General features: G+C 47.8%; 1 protein-coding gene across 3 annotated transcripts in view; it reads right to left on the bottom strand.

Moving 5' to 3' along the window:
* The window catches only part of GEMIN2 (gem nuclear organelle associated protein 2), a 704,794-nt gene that overhangs the window by 601,564 nt on the left and 77,879 nt on the right, over window positions 1–25,351 (bottom strand). For all 3 annotated transcript variants that reach the window (XM_069637505.1, XM_069637504.1, XM_069637503.1), the window contains exon 2: window positions 13,930–14,014. In XM_069637505.1, coding sequence (XP_069493606.1) covers window positions 13,930–14,014 — 85 coding nt within the window. The remainder of the gene's footprint in view (window positions 1–13,929; window positions 14,015–25,351) is intronic.

Below are 25,351 nucleotides of genomic sequence, written 5' to 3'. Positions count from 1 at the left end.
CCCATCTCGGGGCAAACGCCTTATGAACGTTCCCCAGAGCGTGTGTCTCTTGCAGCAGAAGCACCTTTGGTTGATGTCTACCAAATAGGCCAATACCTTCCTCACCTTAATTGGATTATTCACCCCCACACATTACACAAAAGAAAGGGGACTGGCTCCTCCCTTCCATTGTTACCAGGACCGGCCATATATACAATCCTCACCACATCCACTCAAACCCAACACCCCATGTCGCCACAATATCATTTCCATTCTGTCTGTCAAACCTTTAACTAACACCCCAAGACCCCCCCCCCCCCTGCCTACCGGCACAGTCAAACCCAACCGGACAGTGTCACTCCATAGCCATTCCATATTGAACCTTCAAAGAACACAGTGCGAGCAGCAACCCAACTCGACAAACTGGGGCTGCCCGAAATAGAATTAATTCACATGCTTACACCTTCGAACATTGTACTAAACAATGCTGCAGTGTACATTAAAGTGAAACATGCATGTCCCATGCTCCTCCGTAAAAGCGGATGGCATAGGACTGTAAACCACCCCCCCTTAAGATAAATCAGCAACAAACAAGTAATTCACAGTCAGGTATTGGTTGAGGACTTAGCCTCGGAGGGGGTATAGACACTTCGATGTACTGCATAGTATCCCCTGGAGTCTCAAGGAAATACGCCCTGCTGCCATGTAAAATTCAGAGCCGTGACGGGAAAAGAATGGCATATTGGACCTGCCGCAATCGCTTGAATGGGTCATCTGGCCGCTTGGACCGGAGGCGAGAAGTTGGGATACACATGGATGGTGCTGGCCTCAAATTGGAGTGAACCCCCTTTCTCTGGATAAATGCAGAATGTGACCCCTGTCGCAATAATTGAAGGGCCGCGCTATGATTGTATGTGGCCGCGCACCCGGCTTGGGAGCAGGTACCAGGGCACGGTGTGCACGTTCCCCCAGGAAGTGTGTTGAAAAACTAACATTCACAAAAAGACTTCAGAAGACCCTCCACAAATTGCTCCATGGGGCCCTTCACTGCCGCCTGTTAGGCAGAAACCTGTGCAGTTCCCTCTGGGACCACTGCAAAAGATTTAAAACTACAGGTGTTTCGCAGTAAACCCACTTGGTAGCAGTCTGTGCCACACAGATTCACTTGGTAGCTGTGGCTGAGCAGTCAGACTTCCCTCAAGAAGAGTTAGGCAGTATACAGAGTATTCACAATGGGTCAAAAGAACACAGTAGAACAAGTAAACACTGACCGGAGCTTGGTGTAAAAGAGATCTAATTATTTATTTAAAACCACATCTAGGAAAACACACAGGCACTAATAGTAAGCAATTCAAAAACACGGTCACTAAAAGATATACACTCCCTTAGAAGAATTTTAGACAAGTCTTAAGTAAAGCCACACTTATTTTCAGACAACGGTGAGCGCTTAACGCAGATGGCACTCTAATAATTAGTTTTAAAAGGGAGAGAAAAGCAGAGTATAATATGAAACAGATCCCAACACTTTCATAAGAACAAAACAAGAGAGGAAGGCAGAGTCAAACCGTGAAGTTAGAGTTCAGAAGGCCGGATCAACTTTAAGAGGATCAGAAAGAAATGTGTCCAAGGTCACACGGTTGAAGTGCACAAGAGTCTTGCAAAGGTTCAAAAGAGTTGGAACAAAAGAAAGGGACCAGTTAGAAGGTCAAGGCGGCCAGCCCAGTCCAGAAGGTTAAGGGATTATTATTACCTTGTAGCCATCTTTAGAAAGGGAGGCCTGGCAGACACGGTACCTTAAAGTGGTGAGAATACTCCAGCGGGGGCAGTTGTTCCTGGCAGCGGATGCAAGTCGGTGCTTCGTCCGGGGGAAGAGAGGATCTCGTCGGGGAGGAAGACAGGAGTCCGTTGCACTGCCAGGGAAGAAACCAGCCGCGGAGTTCTCAGGTAAAAGGAACGGTCCTTTTATTCGCGGTCCAGTGGTAAGTGGCTATCCGGTTGCCGAGGTGCTTGGCACGGGCAATTCGACCACAAGACGGCCTGGGATGCAAAGAGAATAAGGTAAACTGGTTGTGCCCACCAGTCAGGGGAAGAAGCCCCTCCAGCCGGGAGATCTTCTCTGTCGTCGGGAAGTGGTGAGTCGGTTCTGCAGGGCTCCACCGGTGGTGTCGTCGTGGTAGGTCGGCTCAGCTTCTCCCTCGTCGGATTCTCAGGTCCTGTGGCGACTTCTGAAGTTCCAGTCCCCAAAGCCCTGCTTTTATGCAGCACACCCGCATTCACTCAGCCTAGCTGTCACTCAAACATGCTAAGTGTTGAGCCGGCTGGGCCAATCACACAAGAGTGCGACTTGAGTTACCAAGGTAACTCAGTCCAGGGTGCCTAAACCCCCTCCCACACCCCCTGTGGTACCCAGACAGAGTGGCACCACTTTTGGAGGCTTCTGTGGAGAAGCCTGCCAAAAAGTGGAACAAAGGGCTCGACTCGGGTTGGAGACACAGAAGAGAACACAAACGCCATTTTAGAAAGAGTCCTGGCAAAAAATACCAACCGGCAAATTAATATTAAATAAATAAACCGGCGGTATGTTCGAGGCTATGAGAATTAAATAATTAAATTTGGTAGCCTCGAACAATGGGAAAATCCCATAGGGATATATTTGCGGTCGAATATAAAAAGTAGTATCCACTACCACCAGTCAAAACTCGATCAGGGGGGACGGACACATGCCCCCTCGACTAACAGACCCCGGGGCAATCGAATTGCCCCGACCAGTACGTCCACAATATGATGGTTTGGACTGGTTTCTGTTCATAATTTGGGACTAGTAAAGCCAATGGTGACTTTACATGCCCTGGGAGACAGTAGTCAGTCCCAGGGTATGGAGTCTATGGTGGGGTGTCACTATGACACCCCTGTGTTACTGCACGGAGGGTGCTGTGTAACACACACAGTAAAAACACATGAGACCCTATCTATTAAAGGACCCCATAGCCCATAAAACACATTAACAGTCAAAGGAACACCATAAATCATATCCAAGAGTGGGAGAAAAAGAGTCTCACTCTTGGCAGGAGAAAAAAAAACTCCAGAAATCCAGCAAAGCTGCTGGGGGACTCACTAGGTTAGGAAATTCAGCCTAAAGAGAGAATTCTCCCTAACACCGCCTCCAGCACTCACACTATGTGTATATTATTTAGAGGAGGTCCTCATACTTCACCCTTATAGCAGTTAGCTCCTTTGTGACCCACTTCAGCAACTGATCATGTGATGAACTGTATCCTCAAGTTGCCCAATTCTTGTTTCGGTTATGGTGATCCGCCCACTTTCTTTATCGGTCATGGCTTTTAGCTTATTGATGTTAGCCACTATGTCGTCCAGTTTGGTACTGACAGAGGCAAATCCGGACTGAATTGCAGCCATCAGGGATGCCAACCCGGCCAATGCCATCGTCCTAACCGCAGAGGCAGTCTCAGTTGGAGGACAGAATTTGCTGCCCTGTCAGGAGTACTGGCAAAGGAATCCATTGTGCCACACTTCTTGGCTGCTCCCTTTGTCATACCCGGTAGCTCCCATGTCTCGGCAGGTATGCCTGCCTCCTGGAAAGTCAGCCGTGGGAACTGCACAAATATTAGCAGGAGGACCAAGTCCACACTCCACCCCACTCAGCAGGACCAGGTGTTGTGCAATTCCGTCAGGCACCCACCACTAGGACCGCCCACCAGGTGAAGTGCCCAACTAATATGGGCCCCAGGACAGAAATAACAGTACTTGCAATGATCCAACCGGTATGCCTGCATCAGGAGAGTCAGCCGTGGGAGCTTCACAAATATTAGCAGGAGTGCCAAGCACACACAAAGACCTGGTGCTCTCCAATCAGGGACCCACTACCAGGGCCCTACTTCAGACATTGCCCCCGATTGGTACGGGTTTCAATGGCAGAATACCAGAATGGGACTCTTCCCAGCCTCTCCCCGTACGCAAGCAGCTCTGAGCATGTAGTTGCATGGAGTAAGCACAACTATAGTATCCCCGGCTCCCAGCCTGCAATCCAAGTGCACACAGTAAATCAGAGACCTTCAGTGCTGACCGCTGCAGATCCAGGAATCGGTAGGGGCCACAGCTCAACCGCGCTGCTCTCAGCCTCACTCCACACCACCTGTAATCGCCAGCCCGCCAGAGGCCTCAGGACACCTCCGACACACTACCTGTCCCAATGGATGAGGGATATGGTGCAGGGCATCCAGGATCGTTGATGGGGCTCCCCTCGAGGCGTCCTTTATGTTTCAAACACTGTAGTCCTAAAGCCGGGGGCTCGCTGTTTGGCTGCGCTCTGAGCCCAGCTATGCTCAGCATGCCTCCCGCTCCAGTTCGCAGGCTGGCGCTAAAATCGGGATAGACCTTTAGCATTGATCGCCAGCCACCAGCAACCTCCCCCCAGCAGGGTTTATGGCACGCATGCTGCAGTCTGGATCCAGGGACAGATTGGCGGATCTTGGCCACCAAATGCCTCTGGAGCTGGTACAACCATGCACCGACTCCTACACCAGTGTTGCCTACTGCCAGACCGCTAAGGCACTCTGGCAGAATGCAGGATTTCGGCAACAGGATTTCTCAAAAGCAGGAGCCTCCCATTCAAGCAACCATGACAGGTGCCGCTCAGCAGCACCCCCTGCACTGCCAATTTCTAACTTTATCCTTAAAGTAGTGGATTTATCTCCAGCAAGATGCATAATGTAAATTCTCCACTTCAAGGCCAAAAATAAGCAGATTTACTACAGTGCAATTATATATGCTGCCATCATACTCTCATGGCCTTGAAGGCGGACACGTGCCCCCCACTTCCCAGCCAATGGGAGAATAGTGTACAAGGAGTGTAAGGAGGTCTGCAGACAAGAAAGGATAGGCAATGAATATAGTTGAGCAACAAAGGCAGTGAACAGAAAGTGGTAGGGAATACAAGACACACAAACCACATTAGGTTTCCACTTGGGGTGTAAGCATAAGAAGGGGTGCGGGGGGGGGGGGAGGTTTTCCCACAGGGCCAGGAGGAATGTGGCGAGCCAGAAGTAGGACTCGGACAACAATTGGTCATAGTACAGATGGACTTATTCAAATAAAAAGGAAAAATTCCTAACTGGCCTTATCGCTATGAGGGAGATTCCCTGACTCCTAAAAGAAAAACTGAGGGTGCTGGTCACATTCCAAAATAAAGAGTCCTGAGTCGAAATTCCTAGTTACTAACTGGCCCTACCACTTTGGAAAACCGAACTGAAAAGAAAAAGGAGGCTTGCACAGACCCTCGGAGTGGGCTTCTGCCTGGCCCAGAGCTTAGAGGACTTATCAGTCTCAAAGGTCTGTTACAATGTCTCTACACACAGTGTCCAGTCCTTGTGTGGTTTGTTGGTTAAAATGATAAAAAAGGTATTTTAGACAGTTCTCGCTTCCCACGCTCTGGGAAAATAAATACTTCCTTTATATTATTTGCAGCTTAGCACTAATTAAAATCCCTCCAGGATTACTTTGCATGTACTTTTCTTTGTATCCCACCTTTGTCGTACTGAGATGCCCCAAAGTCCTGTGGCTCTTTGGTAGGATTTATTTTCAGTCCAATTACTTCCATACACTTGTTGGCTTCCCCAGCCTTGATACAAAGCACACATACTCCTTTCACGCCCATGTTCACATAATTCTCTTACTTTCTGATACTGTAAACCGCTTCCCTAGCCTTCATAGATGGTGTTCGTATTTCTTTCACTCTCTTTGCATACCTGTTGCACTCTTTCAGGCTTTTACAATCACAGTGACTTCTCTAGCCTTGATATGCAATATTTGCATCCCTCTCATTCTGTAATACCTGGGTCTTGGAACCGTTTCAGTTTCCCAGTTTCTCATCCCGTGAACAGCTTTGGCAGGTTTCGACTCCACAGGTTACTGCCCTCACTGGCGTCCTCACGGTTCGTGCTCGTCTCACTAATACCGGCACTTGTGATGTGGAGCTCAGGGATGGTTCTTTACTTTCTTCTGGTCTCGGCGTTGGTTGCCCGGCCCACCACTGTGCTCAAGTGGGTGCGCCACCAGGAGAGACCGTTTGCTTCCCATATATGCTCCTTTCCTGACCGAAGCCTCTTGCTTGGCCAGCGTAACCACTTTGTAATCTGCAGCTAGCGGGTCTCTCTTCCGCTATGCCACCGCTGGCTGCACGTAGCTCCGTCCCTCAAAAACGTGTTCACAGATTCTCACCTCTGCGTCCAGTTATTCTCCTCCCTCAGTAGGTGTCGCGCACAGCTTCTCTAATCTCTCTCCATTGACAGTTCTTATGGTGTGTACGTACATCACAATCAAAAAAGGGGTGTCCTCCTTCCTTTACAACGGGCTTCCTGAAGCCAACAGGGTGAAAGGAGGATTGCTGGCATTTGTAGTTAAAATCTGGGAACACAGTTCTTTCCAGTCCCACATAAGCAGACAATGTAGACCGCTCAGGGACGTCCTCATTAGACTTGTCCCCAAAAGGGGAGTCACTCCCAGAGAGGTCCAACTTGCCCAGACCCCTCAGGAGGGTCTTTCAGAGTGGGCGCCCCTCCCTAGCCTCACAGGGGGTGGCTCCACTCTGGGGAAAAGGGACAAATTGTCCAGATTAATCACAGGAACCTCTAGCCTTCTGAGCTGGTGACTATTACAGTGCCCCACTGAATGCTCATGGAAAGTCGTTGTAGGACCTCAAGGCACTAACAAGGTATAACTACTCACGACTGACACCTGTATGTTAAATCCTACGCCTCACCTTCAGGAGCAAGGGTCTGCAAACCCCTTCCTTCCAGCATATCGAGTACAATAAAGAGTGACCACCCCTCGTCTTCACTGGCATCCAAAAAGAAACAGGAATCAGGACGAGAAGGTCCCTTCCTCCCGGTTTGCGCTATTGTACATTGTGTGACCACGTAGTTAGGTGCTTTTCTCTAACCGCCTGGTCGCGACCGCCTTTGCAGCTGTGCTGTGTTCCAGCTGCGTGATGGACGCTCCGTTATAAAATGGAGGCGTTCTTTCAATGGTCATACATTGATGGTCCCCAGGATAACGTTTGAATCACCAGGATAGTCCCTGCAGATTAGGCAGTTAGCAAATCCATTCCCCTAGTGCCAATCAAGTAAGCCCTCCTTTTATTTTACTTTTGATCTGCATTTTCTCCTTCTACTGGGAAGGAGCTGTGGTGAACCAGAACAAGGAGTCGGACTAAATACTGACATGTTTCAATGGTTTTTATTAAAAGTAAAATGACATGGCCTATCTAGCTGTGACACTATGAGGGATGTTCCCCGACTACCAAACTAAAACTAATGGTGTTCGTCAAAGGTCTCAAAAGAAAACAGTTCTTAGTCTGGATCCTAACCAACTAAATGGCCCTACCACTATAAGAAAACCAAACAAAAAGAATGAGGCCAGAACAACGGCCTCAGCCGTCTGCCTGGCCTAACACTTGGATTCCTTTTCTTCAGAAAGCAGGTTTTTAAAAGTTCAATGAATTTCTGACAAATTCCAACAATTTCATATAATACAGTTCTCAGCCTGTCTGGTGGTTCTGTATGCCAAATCTTAACAGACTCCATAAGGTTTCCTTTTTCTCAAGAAAAACAAGTTTTCTTTAACACAACTTCACCATTTCCCGCTTGGTGCTTGACAATGACCTGGTCTTGGTTTAAATATTCGAACCCTTCAGGTTCGCTCTCCTCCCAATTCTGCACGTTACATTTCAGGTTTCTTGGACTCCCAAAAGTCCTACGGCCATCTGTCAGGCTTGCTTTAGCAGGGCCTCGCTACAGAGTCTGCTCTTTCGGGTTTTCCGGGTTCTGTATCCCTTATGGCTTTCCTAGCCTCGAATTACATTGTTGGCCCCTACCCCGCTCTGCAGCTTTACTTTTTCAGGAGCGTTCGCTTCCTTTCCGCTGCTCAGCTCGGCAGTTAATACACTCTACGTGCGGAGCTCGGGGTCTGGGCCGTCCAATACAGTCTGATCTTGGCGTCAGTTGACTGGTCCCTAGGCCCACTACGGCTTCTGTGTGGTCACACTACCAGGCGAGATGTTTGCTTTACCGTTCCAGTCTCCTTGCCGGTCAGGATGCCAGCCTTCCAGCATCATGGAAGCATCTCGTTCGCGCTCCACGCTACCACTGGCTCTGTGGACTAGCATGGCTCAGCCCCTCCAGGACATCTTCCAGTCAGAAGATCGCCTCTGCATATGATTCTCTCCTCTCCATTAAAAGTTCCTGAGGGTTTTATGATAAAAAGGGGCATACTTTTCTTCTTTGACTAAGGCATTCAGGCGGAATCCAGCATTATCTGAAGCCAAAGCGATTGAAGAAATAGCACTATTGGAAGAGTTGAAAACAGAATTAACAAGTCTTTCCGATTCCTAAGTAGGTGAATCGGGTGTTCTGGACAAGGGGTTCCTTATCGGAGTGGGAGTCCTTGTCCCCGAGAGGGTGGTCACTCCCAGTGAGGTCCCACCTGCCCAGGCTCCTAGGGAGTGTCTTGCTTAGCGGCCTCACCTCTGTGAGAAACTTGAAGGTGTCTCCCTGACTAGTCCTCTGGGATCTGTCATCAAGGTGGCCAGGACACAGCCATCGCTATTAGATCCAGTTCCCGTGGGTAGACCAATGAGGGATGATCACCTAGATTGCGGCCTGGGGGAGAGGGGAGTCCTCATCGGGTAGTGAAGGTGGGACACCGGCTGGTGAGACGCAGTATCCCCCTTCTTAGAACACCTTTACCCCATCCTACACCGTAGGATACGCAAACACTCTATCCCCCTCCCTTTCCAACACGAACACTGTTGTACACCACGAAAAATGACGGACAAACACTAGAGCCGTTTACCTGCCATGTCCCACCACAAGGGTCAGGCAAAGTCAAGCAACTGACCAGAATCACACACACCCGACAGCCCTTTCACTGCCCCGCAGATATAAAAGGTGGAGCACAAGAGCACAATACGAGCAAGGCAGACCGCACAACGATAGAGCTAACATGGCAATTCAAGAAGAGGAGAAAGACGGCGCAAACAAGAGGGTGAGAGGGAGAGAAGCGGCCTTGCCCTTTCCAAGCCAGGCCCGTGAACTAATAACCCTGCAAGAATATTGCGATACAAAAATATCGCCATATTTTTGCGGCAATATGGACCCATGGACCTCGTGGGGGACACCCTCGCAACCCCTGCATTATTTTAAAATGTGCAGGGGATACCCCCGCAAACCCTGTGTTACGCTCACCTGGCTCCCACAGAGGCGTCGATCTGAACTGGACAGCTGCGGTCTCCACCAATATGACCCGTAGGGCCGAGATGATGGACTGGACTGGCCCACCTAGCTTCGTTTGCTTGGCCTGTAGGAATATTCTTCTGCAAATGGAGAAAGGGAATTAACCACCCGTGGAGGAGTGTAAATCCCCCCACGACCCCGTTGTTCTCCCCACGGATCACCTTTGATGTCCCCTCTTATTGTCTCACCTGATGGTTTGAAAAGATGAGCTCTCCAACCTGCATTGAGCGCAGGGGCGCGTTGATAACCAGTTGCTTCACTGGCTCAAAGGAATTGGTGTGTTCCAGAACAATATAGACTCCGAAAACTATGTAGTTCGTAAGAGTTCAAATGCCTGACTTTCACTCTTGTCCGATTCCTTGCAGATTGACCCTAGTGAAGAGTTCCTCGTGACAACCGGTAATATTCTGGTAAGGATTTGTATTTCCAACACAGTTCTATAAATAATGTCAATATGTAACCTGTTGCTTTCTCCCTTATTCAGGCACTGAGAGAAAGTATGAAGTCTCGGGGAATAATACCTCCGGCGGTAAAATCAGGTAAGTCTATGAGGGGGTTACTAATATTCCTCTGTGCATTCCCTTGGCTCACCTTGCTGTTCTTGTCTACTCCTTAGGTGCCGGAATGCGGCGGGAACATGCAGGAGGATGCGGTGGAATGTGAAGATGCTGCGAAGGCCGGTGAGTTCAGCGCGGTGCTGCAGCAGGCGAGGCGACGCGCATAAAATAACTTCTTTCTTCCAGCTCGAATACACGATGGATCGGGAATTCAGGTAAGGATCAAAGGTATTGCTCTTCTTTTAACCTTTTCTCCTTCTTTCTCCCTTTTTCTAGGAGCTCCAAACTCGAGGCAGCGGTGGCAGAAGGCTGGATGCAGACTTGCAGGCACGGTGAGCGTTACGCTGCTGGATGCAGAATAACACGAAGCATGTGCTGCTCTTTGGGCGTGGTTTAAATAGCCTCCAAAGTAGTCCCAGGTAAGTATTCCTCCCCAGCCCCGCCCGAGTAAAAAATAGTCTCTAGGTAAAATAGTCCCTTCCAAGCCTCATTTGGCTTGGAGCTCTTGCAGCATGGTCTGCATTAGGTAAGCTTGAGCATGGTCTGCATCAGGTAAGTTCTACTCTATGAGCCAGGACTGACTCTCCATATGAGCCTGGTGCCATAGGCGCCAGGACCGCACCCAAACAGCCCCTAGAAGGGGTTTTTGGGCTTGCCCAAAATAACTTGATGCCTGCTTCCGGGGTTGCTGGACCTGGTCTGGATCCCCGGGGGTAGGCATCATGACAGCCCGCTCCCACAAAATATCCTCCCCAAACAGATCGCCTGTGGCGAGACAAACGGTCATTTTTGGTGGGGATATTTTGTAGGGATACCGTGAAACCTTCACGGAAGGAATCAAAAGTCTGCAAACAATAGCCAGCGTGTGTTGCAGCAGATGTCAACGGTACACAGGGCCCTCCTCTGCTGATAACCAACCTAGGCCGAGACGCTTGCCACCGTAGTATCGGTCTCGACTCCAGAGACAAGAAAAGCCAAGCGGTTCATACCAGCCGGTGAGTCGAGGGGGAAAGCTGATAAGAAACCAAACTGTGTTGATCGGCAGTAGCAACTGGCTAATTGAAGAAAAGTACAAAGAACTGTTAATGCGATTAAAGACAGTACAAAGAACTGTTTATATGAGAGAAGGGAAAACAAGCTACAGACGAATCCAGCACCACATGGGTGCTCATTCGAAAAACGCTGGACGGTTATCCTGTGGCTGAAAACTACAGTTACCAGAAGGCCTTGGGAAATGCGAGAAAACGGTCAAAGTGGTCTAGACAAATCCTCTCTGCAGTCGAAGGTCTTTGACCGGCAGACGATTGTGAAGCTAAGGGAAGTGAATCCCGCATCATTAAGAACTATTAAAGAAATTGTGTGATTGATGGAGTTGGCAAGAGTGAACCCGAAGGAAGGATGCCGATGAACAGGGACGAAGTCTGAAGTCCCAATGTACAGTCTGTCACAGAAGAGATTGCGTTGAAAGCTGTACTGAACCCGACGGAGGGAAGCAAACAATCCAGGGTCTGAGCCCAGAAGAGGGGGAGCCAAGGGTGAAAAGGCATCACCCAACATGCAAGCCGAAAGGTCCTCGGATGACAGACATTTTGTAGAAAAGAGGCTTAACCACCGAAGGCCCCGATACCAGAGAGCGGAACTGTAGTCTTGTGCTGGGAAAGCTTGAGCATGTGCTGTGTTCCCGCCTTGTCCCGTGCTCAAAACGTGATGAAGGCTGACCCTGACTTCTGCATCTTGACACACTTCTTTCTTCCCTGTGAATCATATTCCAGACTCTTTGTTTGGATTTAGCGTAAGGTTTGGCAATAGGTTTTTCTTAGTATAGGCCCCTTTTATTTGATAAGACGCCACTAGGACTGCTTTATTATTATTTGATGGTCGTAGCTTGCTCCCATCTTAGTTTAGATTTCTGGGATTTCAACCGGCATATACAGTTTAATAAACACCCTTGAACTGTGATCACTTGTGTCTGTCTTTACTGTAGCCACCATGAGTTCCTTACACCTCCCTAGCCTCAAACGGGGTGGCTCCCCTCTGGGGAGAAGGGACACATTGTCTTAAGAGTTATCACAGAGCTCTTTTCATGTACCTATATTCCACATTGTTACCTGTACTTGTAATTTCTATTATATTTCATATTGTGTTCTGCACATCCCTTGCTTTAGCTGCAACCAACTGCGCTTCAGGAAACTAGAGGGTGTGTCAGGTAGGGTTATTTCCTTCTGAGGTAAGGAGGGTATTGCTTACAAGATCCCGAGGGGGTCTTGCATTAGTCCGTATGTCACCAAAGATGAGACTGTACAGGTCAAGCAGGAAATGAACAGCGACTACCTCTTGAAAAAGGAACAAACGCACTGTTAAAGCACGAGGGACAATACCGAGACGTGACAAAGGAAAGGGACAGAGATGGCCGCTGGAATTACACAAGCACAAGTGAGGACAAAACGCCAACAGAAATATTCAGGGAACAACAAGAAGTCAAAGAGCATGGTTCAGGATAGAGCACAGGAAGTAAGAGCGAGCAAGAGCGAGCAAGAAGACTAGGAACTAAATTCTGGGCTCTAGAACGGAAGACTGAACTGCAAGCAGGAAACCAGGAATACTAGGAACTGCAACTCTGGACTGGAATAACAAGAGCAGAACTGATGACAGGTAAGAAGGAAAATCAGTACTGGAATCAAGGAAGCTAGAGGCAGATAACACAGATTATGGGCACAGAGCAGGGAATTGCAGACAGGGAACAAGAGAACTGTTGGAAGGGAGCATGGGGCTGCAGGGCAGGAACAGAGGCCTACAAGCAGAGGTGCAGGGTTGGAAGCACTGAGGTACAGGGCAGAAGGCAGGGTAGTGCAGGCAGAGAAGCAGGTCTGCAGGGTAGGCAGCACAGAGCACTGGAACTAGAGCAGGTCCTGGAAAGAGGACACAGCAGATATCGAAGGATCAAAGTACTAGGGGCTGGCAACAAACTCCATGCAGGAGCCTTTTGCTTCTGCAGGCAGCTGCTTAAATACTGACCCACCGTGTGCTGAAGCAGGCTTGTTAAGACACCTGAAGCACCACACCTTAAGGTAATCTGCCTCCTCCCTCTCTGAAATTGAGAAAGTGAAAGCAGCACTCATGCGGCTTCTGGGGATTGCAGTTATAAGACTGCCGACTAGGAATAGCCAGGTGATGAGAATTGCCAAAAGGTGCATTGCATTACGGGATATGTAGACTGTGACATGGAATTGGTACTTCCCTAAGTGTTGCAAGGGGAAAGTAAAGACAGCAATATGAATAGGTATTGTACAGGGCGGATTAAGTTGATGAATCGGTGCCACTTGGTATTCCAGTGGTACTGTCGTAGCACATTCTTAATCCTGCAGTAAATTCACAGAACTGACAGGCAGTAATGGGAAACAGGGTTGATGGTAATTCTCTGCAGTAAAAATCAGAGAATTACCGCCATTAGCAGGGCATTTCTTGTGGCCAAGCTACCATGTGTCCCTGGCACATTTGGAGCAGGTTCGCAATCTAGTGCTCTATGCGAGAGGAAAGTCTGCCTCCTTTCCCTGGTCAGTGGGCTGATGGGAAATGAAGTCCACTATAGCAAAGTCGGCCAAGGGGAGTGACGTAGGCTCAGGGAATGGATTGCACACCGGATACAATTATCCTCTGGGCCCCCATCCGGTAGCGACATGGTCTGCCAAATCTTTGTCTCACTGCCAGCATACAGGAGATCCTTCAACTCACCACAATCGGGATCTAACCTAGCACCATATGGAACTTTCCTGCAGCATGTCACAAATCAACCATAAATGCAGAATCCATAGTTGACACTACCACTTCTATGCAGTCAGATAGTCAACTTATGTGACAGCAACAGATGGAGCAGAGTGGGGACGGACACTCAAATATGGTTATCTAATACCTCATCCAAACACAACCCATGGCCCCATTCCCATCACCCAACCCCTCCCCATATTGGCCCACTTGCCACAGAAAGTATAATCTTGTCAGCAAATCAAAAATATACTTGCTGTAGAATTTCGTGGTGGCCTCACAGGCATTAATCAGAAAACCAAAGAACAATTAAAACTAATTACCGCTACGTTCACAGTTTGTTTCCTCTTCAGCTTCTTTGGATCTATTTGTGCCACAACCACATCAGGACATCTCGCAGCTTCAATCCTATGAACAAATGGGAGTGAATACTTCAATTATTAAAAAATACTAATTGTAAATAAGTTTAACATATTGGCGATGCAAGTCTTCTTGTAACAAAAGCTGTACATCTCAAACGAGCAATTTCAATTAAATTGAATTGGCAATTACACAATTTCTCATTACACAATTTCTCGCTCTTGGGAGTTGGGACATCTCTCCTGCTATTCAAACTCATGATATTCAGGTTACACACATATTTGCAGGTGGTGTCTAAACCAATGATCCAGAGCACTAGCAATATGAACATAAATATTGTCAGGGTTCCCCAGTAATCATGGAGACCAAGGCCAGTGAATTACTTGGGCCGGCAAGGGTTCAAAACATTGCAGGATTGGGCTTCAATACAAGCTTCTGTGGCTGTGTGCTCCTTCCTAATCTTTACAGTTCTCCGGTCATCATTTATCAGATGCAGGTTAAAGATGTATGTAAGGTCACAAAGTTAGCAGATTCAAGTGCGGTCAGACATCGGCCAAGGGCAGCCTAGTAGAAGGTTCTATAAAGCCAAAATGGTGATAATAAAAGAGCAATCCCCAAAAGGTATTAAAAGCGCAGGATGCTTAAGAATAGTGGAAAATGTAAACTTGCAATATTTTTAAAATAAATGAAGGTTATTCTCTTTATAGCACAAGGTGTCACACCTAGGGGGAATAGGTTCCTTTGTCCTCAGCCATATTCATTCCTTCCATCCCTTAAATTCACAATCCTCCCCACCGTCTGCAAAAGATACATTATGCACAGCAAGGATCTGGGAATGACCAAATTGGCTAGTGACGGGGTCATGGGAAGCAAATAACTCCACTCACTACCCTATGATTGATTGGGGCCATGAGGTATTGCGGCTTCAGAGCTTGAGGTCCATAGTATAGGGTGGCAAGTACTAGCGCGCTCTTCTTTATTGGGGATACAGGGGCAGGCTGACTGCAGTTTCCAAAATTTTGCCCAGTTACCCCACGTAGGTCATGTGCCTGACCAAAGGGTGCCACTCAAATTCAGGTCAGGAGTCACTTCTCATTTTGTTACAAAATCTGACTCAAAGCAAGCTAACTTAGATTCAGCATTCTGACCCACCAACACACATGTGCCTGTGTCTTTTACAGAGAAAGCTGCGAGCATGTAAGCCTCATTGTATGTGCTTGACCAGAAAGCTATCTACCCTTCCTTCTGCCCGTTAAAGTAAATGTTGTTTTAAGAAGTCATATGGGCAGAGGTTCATCGTCACCATTGCCATCAGCGGGCTTGTTTGGAGGATGTGTGGGTGTCAGGATCCTGGGTTTTTAGCAGATGTTCCCTCCACTTAACTGCATGCAGTGTTAGGACCTTTTATCTGAGCCCCACTATATCGTTCAAGTGACCCAACCTATTTAGGCAGAGCAGGGGATCCCTAGGGCTCTCCTTGGCTCGCCATTTGGTTGCAGTGGTCCCGCAAACAAGGTCAAGCTCTTTGGAGAGAAGCTTGATGAAAAGGGGTAAAAACAGTTAAAAAGAATCCCTGCCAAAATTAGGACAAGTGAACTGTATTAGCTTTAAAACGATACAATAATTTCTATGTGCAGTAAAAGATTGTCAGAGGTACATCATAGTCACTAAGGAGATGCTGCCATTTTCGTCGCCGACACTGCATTGGCGCTTGTCGATCGCATCTGCTGCAGCGGTGTAGTCTTTTTTTTTTAAAGTAATTGTGATGTCACTTCCTGGTTTGCAATCAGACACACCTTTGTTACCCCTCCTCTTCGCATATCAGGCTGAATCAACATTGGATCTTCATATCTCAATGCAAGTATCCCTTGTCTGGCGCAGTGGATTGCTTTTCTGCAAAACCCCTGTTGGTCCTCTCGCCCAGTTTTCCTCCTCCTGCTAGGAGCTAACTTTTTCCTTGACATGTCTCTTCTACTGCTCTTCAGACCTGGAATCCTCCCTTTGTTCACTTCTTCCCAAAGACTTCAGGAACCCTTTCATCATCTACTCGGAACTCCTCTGTTCTGTCTGCCACCGAGAACTCCTTTACAGTTCATCTCTATTTTATGGAATTCACAAAGGGTTTTTCTGCCATTAGTCTTTTCCCTCGGGTTTTGTGACCAGTCTTTCCCTCTTTTTGTCTTCATATATATTCAAAGGCGAGAAAGGGAGGGTTGGTTTCGTGTAACACCAGTTGTCAACAATCCCAGAATCACTGGTCATCTTGAAGCGGGAAGTGAACTTCTCCTGTTGTCTCATATCTGACAGAGATAAGAAACTCAAAAGGAAACCACAGGTGAACATATTCCCAGTCTTCTAAATGCAAAGTTAGGGCCTACTGCAGGTGTGTCACATTGAAGCTTGGTGAGGAATGCATTTATTTGTTTTCTTGTTAGGCGCTTATACAGGAAATATATTCTGTTTTCAAAGCGCCCACAGGGCAGCAGGGAGGGAACATGGGATAGTACAATTAAATGCAACAAATAAATAGGGGAAGATTAAACCTTGACAGAAGTAATGTCAACGGCTCAGGTGCCTCCTAGAGTTCTTTGCCCGGAAATTCAGGTGTCTTACTGATGCAAGTGATGTCAAGGATGAATGCAGGTTGAGCATCACAAATAAACTGCAGCTGGACTACAGAGCGAATGGTTTCAGCAAGAGGGAGACTGATGCAGGGGAAGATGGTACTCTGGATTAAACATACACCTCCAAGTGGAGACAATTTACTTCTTTGTCCTTCTTATTTTGCTGGTTGTCTTTAGTAGCAGCAGGTCTCAGACTGTAAGCTGCATGGAGTCTCAGTTTCAGAGAGCTGACTTTTTTTGTATATATTTTATTAATTTTTCAACATTTAAATTCATGGCTGTTGCGCGCAAGAGAAAATGGTCGCTCTCGTGTGAGCTCCGGCGTGGACCAAGGCCGTAATGCCGACAAAAGCGTTTGCGATGACCGGTTCCTGACAGAAACTGCATAGAATGTGCGGCAACATCGGCGATACATACTGGGAAAGTTTGGTGTCTGGCAATTGCAAAATCTCAGAGGAAAACCGGTATCCGTATACCACGTGCGGAGGGATGCGGCACCTGAAGACAGCCGAGGAGCGGGAGGAGGAGCCTGGCGAGCGGCAACACGGATACTCGCTGGCAACGGACGGCGCAACAATCAGCTTGGAAAGGCTGTGGGCGCTCCGCTCCTCGTAGAGCGCCCGCGAGTGGCCCCCCTCAGGCCCCCCCTCTGCCCCAGACACTCAACGATCGTCGGGCTCCTGCGACCACAACCCAGGAGGGTGTCGCAAGCGAAGCACACACAGGAGCTGTGGTGTGCTGCCCGTGCGAACAGCGGAGCCCCCGAGGAGTGAACTGCAGAGGCACAGACAGACTCGATCAGATAAGTGGGGCTGCCACAACGGGGGGAGGCACAGTGAGCAGTATAACCCCCTGTGTGGGACAATTTTTATGCATACCCCCCAGAACGCCGGTGATCCCCCTCTCTTACCCCCCCCCCCCAACAATACCACCGTGATACGCACGGATCAGATCCAGGCCAACACGGGCTTCCTGTGGATAACTGTAAATAACAGCTACAACTCCCTATAACCACGTAACTCGACGGCGGGGCGCGGGCTGGCCTTGTTGGTGCGAGGCCATGAGATCCTGATTCCGTCACATTCATAGGAGGGCAGGTGGTACCTCTCCACTCGGCGCGCTCCACCAGAAGTTAATCAGTGTATCGCGCCACAGAAGCGAAGCGTAGAAGGGGCGCATTGCAGTTCATGTCACGGAATAATTGGCCCTGAGGAAATAATGCCAAAGGGCTTCGGCCCCAAGAGGAGTAAGGGTTCCATTGATAAGTTCACGACACCACTGCAGAAAGAACCTGATGTAATGATGGCGGAGAGCACGCTCCCACATGAACAACAGACCCCCCCCCCCGGCAACGATGATGGAACCCCAAGCAGTCTTCCTCGCCATGCAACAGGGCTTTTCGGCCCTCAATGACAAACTAGATGGGATAACGGCGAACGTGGCGGCGATCAAAACGCAACTGGACAAAACTACTTTGCGCATGACCGAGGCTGAAACAAGAATCACGGCCACGGAAGACACACTTGAAACCCTGAAGACCACGGTCTCTAAGATGGCAATGGACCTGGGGACTGTGAAGTCCAAATGCGAGGATTTGGAAGCGAGATCAAGACGCAATAATATTCGAATAATTGGTGTTCCAGAGGAAGCGATAAAAGCACCCATGGAAAAGACAGTGAGGGAACTCTTGCGTACCCTCCTGGGTGAACCTGGATGGTCACCGATGTTCATTATTGAGCGGGCTCACAGATCCCTTGCCCCGAAGCCGAAGCCAGGAGCCTACCCTAGGCCTATAATTGCCCGAGTGATGAACTACAGGGATAGAAATGTAATTCTGAGGGCTGCAAGAGAAAAGAAAGAATTACGTTGGGAAGCTAATATTATACGCATTTTTCCAGTCTTTACCCTTGCGGTACAACAGGAGAGGAAGCTCTTTACAGGGGTAAAAAAACTGCTACGGGAAAGACAGATTCAGTATGCTATGTTGTATCCAGCAAGACTCAAAATCCATTTCCAGAACAAGATCCACTTCTTTACGTTCCCAGAGGAAGCTGCAAACTTTGTGGAAACACATATACCTGCTTTGGCTGATCATCCCAGGATAGGGGAAACTTAATGATATTTTTGATTATGTGAAAATGGGCATGTTTCTGCTATGTAATGTACAATTCCTGAAGCAATAGCCGCCTCCCCCGGAGACGACCTTTAAAGGGGGTATATAGGACCGAATTCACAGGATTTGTTAAATTGTGATGCCCCCACAGGTTTCGATATATGTGTGAGCAACCAAGTTGACAGGTTGGGAATGTTGGGTTATGGTTATGTTAAGGACGGTAGTAAAATAAAACACACACAGGTAATGAACACGATGACCAATAAGCTCCTAATAGAGACATGCTTTTTTGTACATATTGATAACTGCTTCATAGGTTATGGCTGGAAACAACGATCAAAGTATTAAGTTGGAATGTCCGAGGCCTAGGGTCCAGAGTCAAGAAAAGGAAAATCCTGGCATATATTAGACTGGGCACCAAGATAATTTTCCTACAGGAAACTCATGTGGGACCTCAACAGGGGGGACAACTAATTCCGAATTGGGGAACGCACCAGTACTTCACAACATACTCTAAACGGGCAAGGGGGACCGCGATTCTAGTACATAAAACCCTCCAGTTTAAATGTTTAGAAGTGAAATGTGATCCCGAAGGGAGGTTTGTCCTACTCCATGGCACACTTTGCAATAAGGAGATAGTTCTCCTAAACATATATGGACCAAATGTGGACAATCCAGAATTTTTCTCCCAAATATTCGAGAGGTTGGCCGCCTACCCCACGGCGCATTTGATATGCGGTGGAGACTTGAACACTATTTTAGATGTCCATACAGACCGCACATCGACACGGACTAGGGCACTGACCAAAGCAGCGCAGACTATAACTACACACATGGTAGACTTAGGTCTGAAAGACGCCTGGAAAACACTAAATCCTACTAAGAGGGAATATACATATTACTCGACGGTGCATGATATGCACTCCAGAATAGATTTGTGGCTGGTAGATAATGTAGTCCTTTCCTGGGCCCTAGCAGCACACCATTATCCCAGAACATATTCAGATCACTCCCCAATCCAGTTAACATTACAAATTCCTGGCACTGTAGTAACGCGACCAATGTGGAGATTTAAACCTGCAGCATTGCGTGACTTGGTCTACAGGAACGCTATGGAACAACAAATACAGGAATATTTCGAAATCAATTAAAACTCAGTGCCCAGTCAAGCAATAGTATGGCAAGCATTTAAGGCCTATATAAGGGGAAGCTCAATATCGACAGAAAATGGAATTCTTAAACACATCAGGGGCAGACTGAACAGATTGGAATCGCAAATAGCATCACTTCAATCTCAATATTCACAAACCCCATCAGCTCACCTCAGTTCTGAAATGAAAGCAAAACTAGATGAATACAATGAGGCAGCAGATCAAGAAATCCGATTTTTTGATAAACCAGTTGCAGCACGCCGATATGGGGAGGGTGAGCGCCCTGGGAGGTTGCTGGCCAGGACAGTGAAGGGAGAGAGGGGACTAACGATCATACCGTGCGTGCAAAGACCAGATGGTTCGGTTACCACTGACCGAGACAAGATTGAAGAAACGTTCCATACATTCTATAAAAGTCTATTCCCCACAATCTGATTCCACAGATGAGGAAATTGATCAATACCTGTCACAAATACCGACAACATTGCTGGCCGATGACACCAGGGAATTGTTAGAGATGGCAATTACTGAGGCGGAAATGTTAGAGGCGATAAAGGCATTACCCAACGGGAAAGCACCGGGCACTGATGGTCTAGGGGCTGAGTTTTATAAGGAGTTTGGTCCCCTACTGGTCCCCAGATTAATGGCAGTATGGAGTGAGGCCCTACATAAAGGAGAACTCCCCGAAACCACTAGGGAAGCAGTGATTACGCTGTTACTCAAGCCGGGGAAACACCCTGAGGAGTGTGGGTCATATAGACCATTATCATTAATAAATACCGATGCAAAGATCCTAGCAAAAATACTGGCAACGAGACTAACACCTTTGATGCCGTATATGGTCCATGAAGACCAGGCAGGGTTTATTAAGGGAAGGTCCACTGCAACCAATGTTAGAAGGTGCCATAAAATTTTAGCCACAACACCCCCAGAGGTCCAGGCCGTGGCTGTTTCCTTAGATATGCATAAGGCTTTCGACACGGTTTCGTGGCCCTTTCCCTTCGGGGTTCTGCGCAACTATGGGTTCGGCCCCAATTTTCTGAAGTGGATAAAAATACTGTACACATGTCCACATGCAAAAATAAGAATCAATGAGGTTTTAACAGATAAACTGGAACTGAAGGGGGAACGCGACAAGGATGCCCATTATCGCCATTAATAATTGAACCTTTAGCAGATATCCTTAGGGCACGGTCCAGCTCAGCAGGACTCAGGCTAGATGGTGAATTACATATTATAACTTTATATGCAGACGATATTCTGTTATATTTAAAAAATCCGGATCGAACCTTGGGCAAGGTACTGGCGGAGGTTAAATGGTTTGGGGGAACACTCTGGTCTACGTCTTAATTCTAGCAAATCAAAGATATTCCCAATCACAGAAAACACACCGCAACCACACGACCTATATGGTCTCGTCTGGAGCCCTACTCATATACTTTATTTGGGTGCACACATTGCCAGAACAGCACAGCTCTCCCGCGCCTTGAACTATAGTGTACTCACTGATGCCCTGTGCGTGAAAATAAAACGTTGGAGCGCCCTCCCCATATCATTGATGGGCAGGATAGCACTAATAAAAATGATTATATTACCAAAGCTTTTTTATCTATTCAGCACAATACCTGTCTGGCCGGGCCGCTCTTTATTTACCACACTGACCGGCGCATGCACCTCGTTTGTATGGGGAGGACATCCCAGAGTGAGCTGGAAAAAACTGACTGATACATACTCTAGAGGGATGATGGCACCTGACTTGGAGTTGTATTATCTGGCTGCACAGGCACACTACGCCTCCCAATGGGCTACGCAATTCCTCAACCCTGAGACCCCGATGCCCGGTTATAAAGAGCGCGAAGCGATAATGGCACTCCACAAAATGAGCAGATCAACCCCCAAGCACTATAACACTACAGAACCAGCGAAGGTGACGACCACTGCATGGGCCAAAACAGCCGATATGTTCGAAGCCAACAGGCTATACCATCCGAGTATGCCACTCTGGGGAGACCCACAAACACCCTTCAGTACAGATAGTCAAATCGCGATGCATTGGACATCCAGAGTGATCACCCAGTGGGGACAACTCTTCCCTGACCAGAGCTTTATCCAGTGGATAGACATCAGAGAGGTTGTGGGAAACACGAACAGACATAAACAGCAGTATACCCAAGTGCGAATGGCTATACAAGAAGCATGCCCCACATTCCCCAGCGAACCAGCGATAAATATAGGTCTGGGCTACATATTCACAGGGGGGACACAAAAAGTCTTGGCGGCGGCATTGTATAAGCTACTACTTCAAATGCGCCCTGTAGAGAATACCGCAGCTAAGAGTCAATGGGAACAAGACCTTGGACAGCAGTTTGATGACCAGGAATGGGCACAGATTTGCTCGCTCACCAAGCAAATATCGTGTAATTACAGATATAAGGTAATTCACTACAAAATAGTGCAGAGAACATATTATACCCCAGCAAAACTTAAAACGACTATATCCCAACATGTCGGGGACCTGCCCTAGATGTCAGGCAGAGGATGCAAATATTTATCATATGTTATGGACATGTATAAAGCTAAGGGGCTACTGGGAAGAAATCTGCGCCGCCCTAGATGTGATGGCTGACCAGCCACTGGAATGGTCACCCAGGATATGTTTGCTGGGAGCAGTGGGGAAAATGAATCCGACTTGGCGTAGACTGTTGAATTTGAGCCTACTAATAGCCAAAAGGGCAATTTTGATGAAATGGAAGAGCGCATACGCCCCAACTAAGGCTGATTGGGACAAGGACATGGTGTGGACTAATGATACAGAGGAACTCTACATAGACTCGGTGCTACCCCAATCCAGACCAAGGAACATATGGGACAGATATAAACAATACCTGTTTGATAAGGCAGAGCGAGATGACTCAGGATCGGAAGCTAATTGAATTTGTAAAATAAAATGAAGCAATGTGCAATATATGTAAGCATATATGTTACCTGTGTGCAAGAAAAATAAAGTTTAAAAAAAAAAACATTTAAATTCATAAAACTTGACAATTCAACAATTCATGCTCCTCCTTAATATTTCCCATGCCTCTTCAAATTCATAAACACAATGGGTATTTCTCAAAATTCATTATCCAACAATGAGAAGAAGGTGATAAAAGGGAATATTCATCAGTTAGCAAACATTGTTGGAGGAAGATCCACAAAGGCTAACAGAGGTAAAGACAACAGTAACCATCAACCTGTCACGCCGCAGGGAAACTGGCGGCTTTGGAAGAAGTGGAAGCTGCGCCCGCCCTAGCGGGTTCCGTCACGTATATTTTGAGCGTGCTGTGCATGTCTAGTTGTCGTTGCAACGTTCCTGACCTCAGTATTTAAGCCTTTTCACTTCCGGGGTCAGGTGCGTTGCAACGTACAGTGTTTTCGTCCTGTTCCTGCGCCGCTGACATTTTTCTGAGTAGCAGCATTTTCCCTTCCGTATTCTTTGTTTCACTCCTTCCCTTTCTTTCGCTCCGAACCTTCATCTGGGGTTTTTTTCCTCGCCTTCTTGCCCTCTCCTCCTTTGTCGGTTCCGTTCCCATCTAAACACCCTTCCTCCCTTCCGTCTTGAGCTTTTCCTTCTATTCTTTTTACGTCTTTTCTAGTCTGCTCCCCGTAAGGATTTCTCCACTCTTGTTCCTCCTCTTATCCTCCCTCTTTCCTATCGGTGATATCTCGGAGTCACGACATCAGCCTGTCTTGTGGATTGCCTCGTCCAGCCCTTTTCTGCTAAATCTGTACCAGAGTTACCTCCCGTTGATTCCCGTGTACCGACCTCTGCCTGCCATTTGGATTGCTTCGCCTAGTCCTCTTCTGTTTATTGTTCTGGAACTTACATTGATCTGGTTCTTACCCGATTCTTCCTGGAATTTCTTCGATAACTGGACCGTGTTCATCCGATTCCTCTCCTTCTACTGCAGCCTCCGGAAGGTATAACTAATACCTCTCTACGCTTGAAGATCTTATTCTTCCAGGGTTTTTTGTGCCTTTGGCTTTTTCCCCGTATAACTGCGCCCGAGGAGGGTTGCCACAGATCACCCAAGGGGTGTCACTGTGGCGTCCTACCTTGGTCGTCCCTATCTTCAAAAAAAAGGGGTGAAGGCTCGAACTAAGGACAATCCAACGCTAACTCAACGCCGGAGACTTCAAGGTGAGGAGGAAGGGGAGGAAGGGGAGTCTGGGGTATCAGAGGAAGAAGAGGAGTCTACTGACCTTCCTGACAGATTGCAACGCCCCGAATGCGACATGGCCACTCCGCAGCAGGTTCAGGAACTTGTAGCAGCCTTCCAAAACTTGGGCCTGGAAGTCCAGAATCTAAAGGGCACAAACGCTGTGCTACAACAGAGGATGGCAGAGCGAGAACTACCGACAACTGATTTGCCTCCCTTACCGTTAGTCTCTGGGAAGTTTGATGGGACGCCCAAAAGGCTAAAAGAGTTCTTGGATGCGTGTCACTTACATTTCTCATTTCGTCCACATGCCTTTACTTCTGGACATACCAAGGTTGGTTTTATGATAACCCACATGTCTGGCAATGCCTTGACGTGGGCCACCCCTTTAGTCAATAGAACTGATCCTGTGCTCCAGGATTATGAGGCTTTCAAACCCTTGATGAAGCAGACCTTCCTTCGAACAGAGAGCACCTTTCTGGCCTCCGAGGATCTGCTGGACATCCGACAAGGAAATTCAGACTTAATGTCCTATATCACCTCATTAAAACAGATCGCTGCGGAAGCTGGATGGCAAGAACAAGCTCAGTATGTCATCTTTCGGAGGGGTCTGCGAGAAGAGTTAAAAGATGAACTTGCACGTATCGAACGCCCCTCAACTTTTGCCGATCTAATCACTGCAACACTTCGGATCGATTTCCGGCTGTCTGAGCGGCGAGCTGAGCGACGAAGGATTAAGAGTGGTCTTCCTATGCCCCCAGCTACTTCTCCTTCTGCACCATCTCCCTCTACTCGTCTCTCGCGTGAAGAGCCTATGCAGATCGGCATCACCCGTTCTCCTCTCTCGGCAGAAGAACGTAGGAGGAGGTGAGAAGGGAACCTATGCATGTACTGTGGATCTTCAACTCACCTGCTTCGAGAATGTCCTGATGTGCCTCCTAGACGCTCGGGTAACGAGCACCCTCGGTAAATTTGGGGACATACTACCGAGGGAAGGAATCCAGTCCCTTTGTTACCCTCTAAGTCACCACTTTGGAGTGTTCTGACGATGATCGTCTTATGGTGATGACAGTCACTCTTTTGAACGGCCAGACCTCAATTCAGACTCAGGCCCTTCTGGATTGTGGGGCCGCAGGTAATTTTATAGATACCCACTGGGCAGAGAGTCAAGGACTGACTCGGATAGCTAAGACCCAGGATCAATCGGTGGAGGGAGTTGATGGCGAACCTTTGAGCTCAGGCCTTATTACCCATTCTACTGAAGTCCTCACCATGAGTATCATGCAACATACTGA

This window comes from Ambystoma mexicanum, chromosome 14 (assembly GCF_040938575.1).
Source record: "Ambystoma mexicanum isolate Mex_15411 chromosome 14, UKY_AmexF1_1, whole genome shotgun sequence".
Lineage (NCBI taxonomy): Eukaryota > Metazoa > Chordata > Amphibia > Caudata > Ambystomatidae > Ambystoma > Ambystoma mexicanum.
This window is presented reverse-complemented; position numbering and strand designations above follow the sequence as displayed.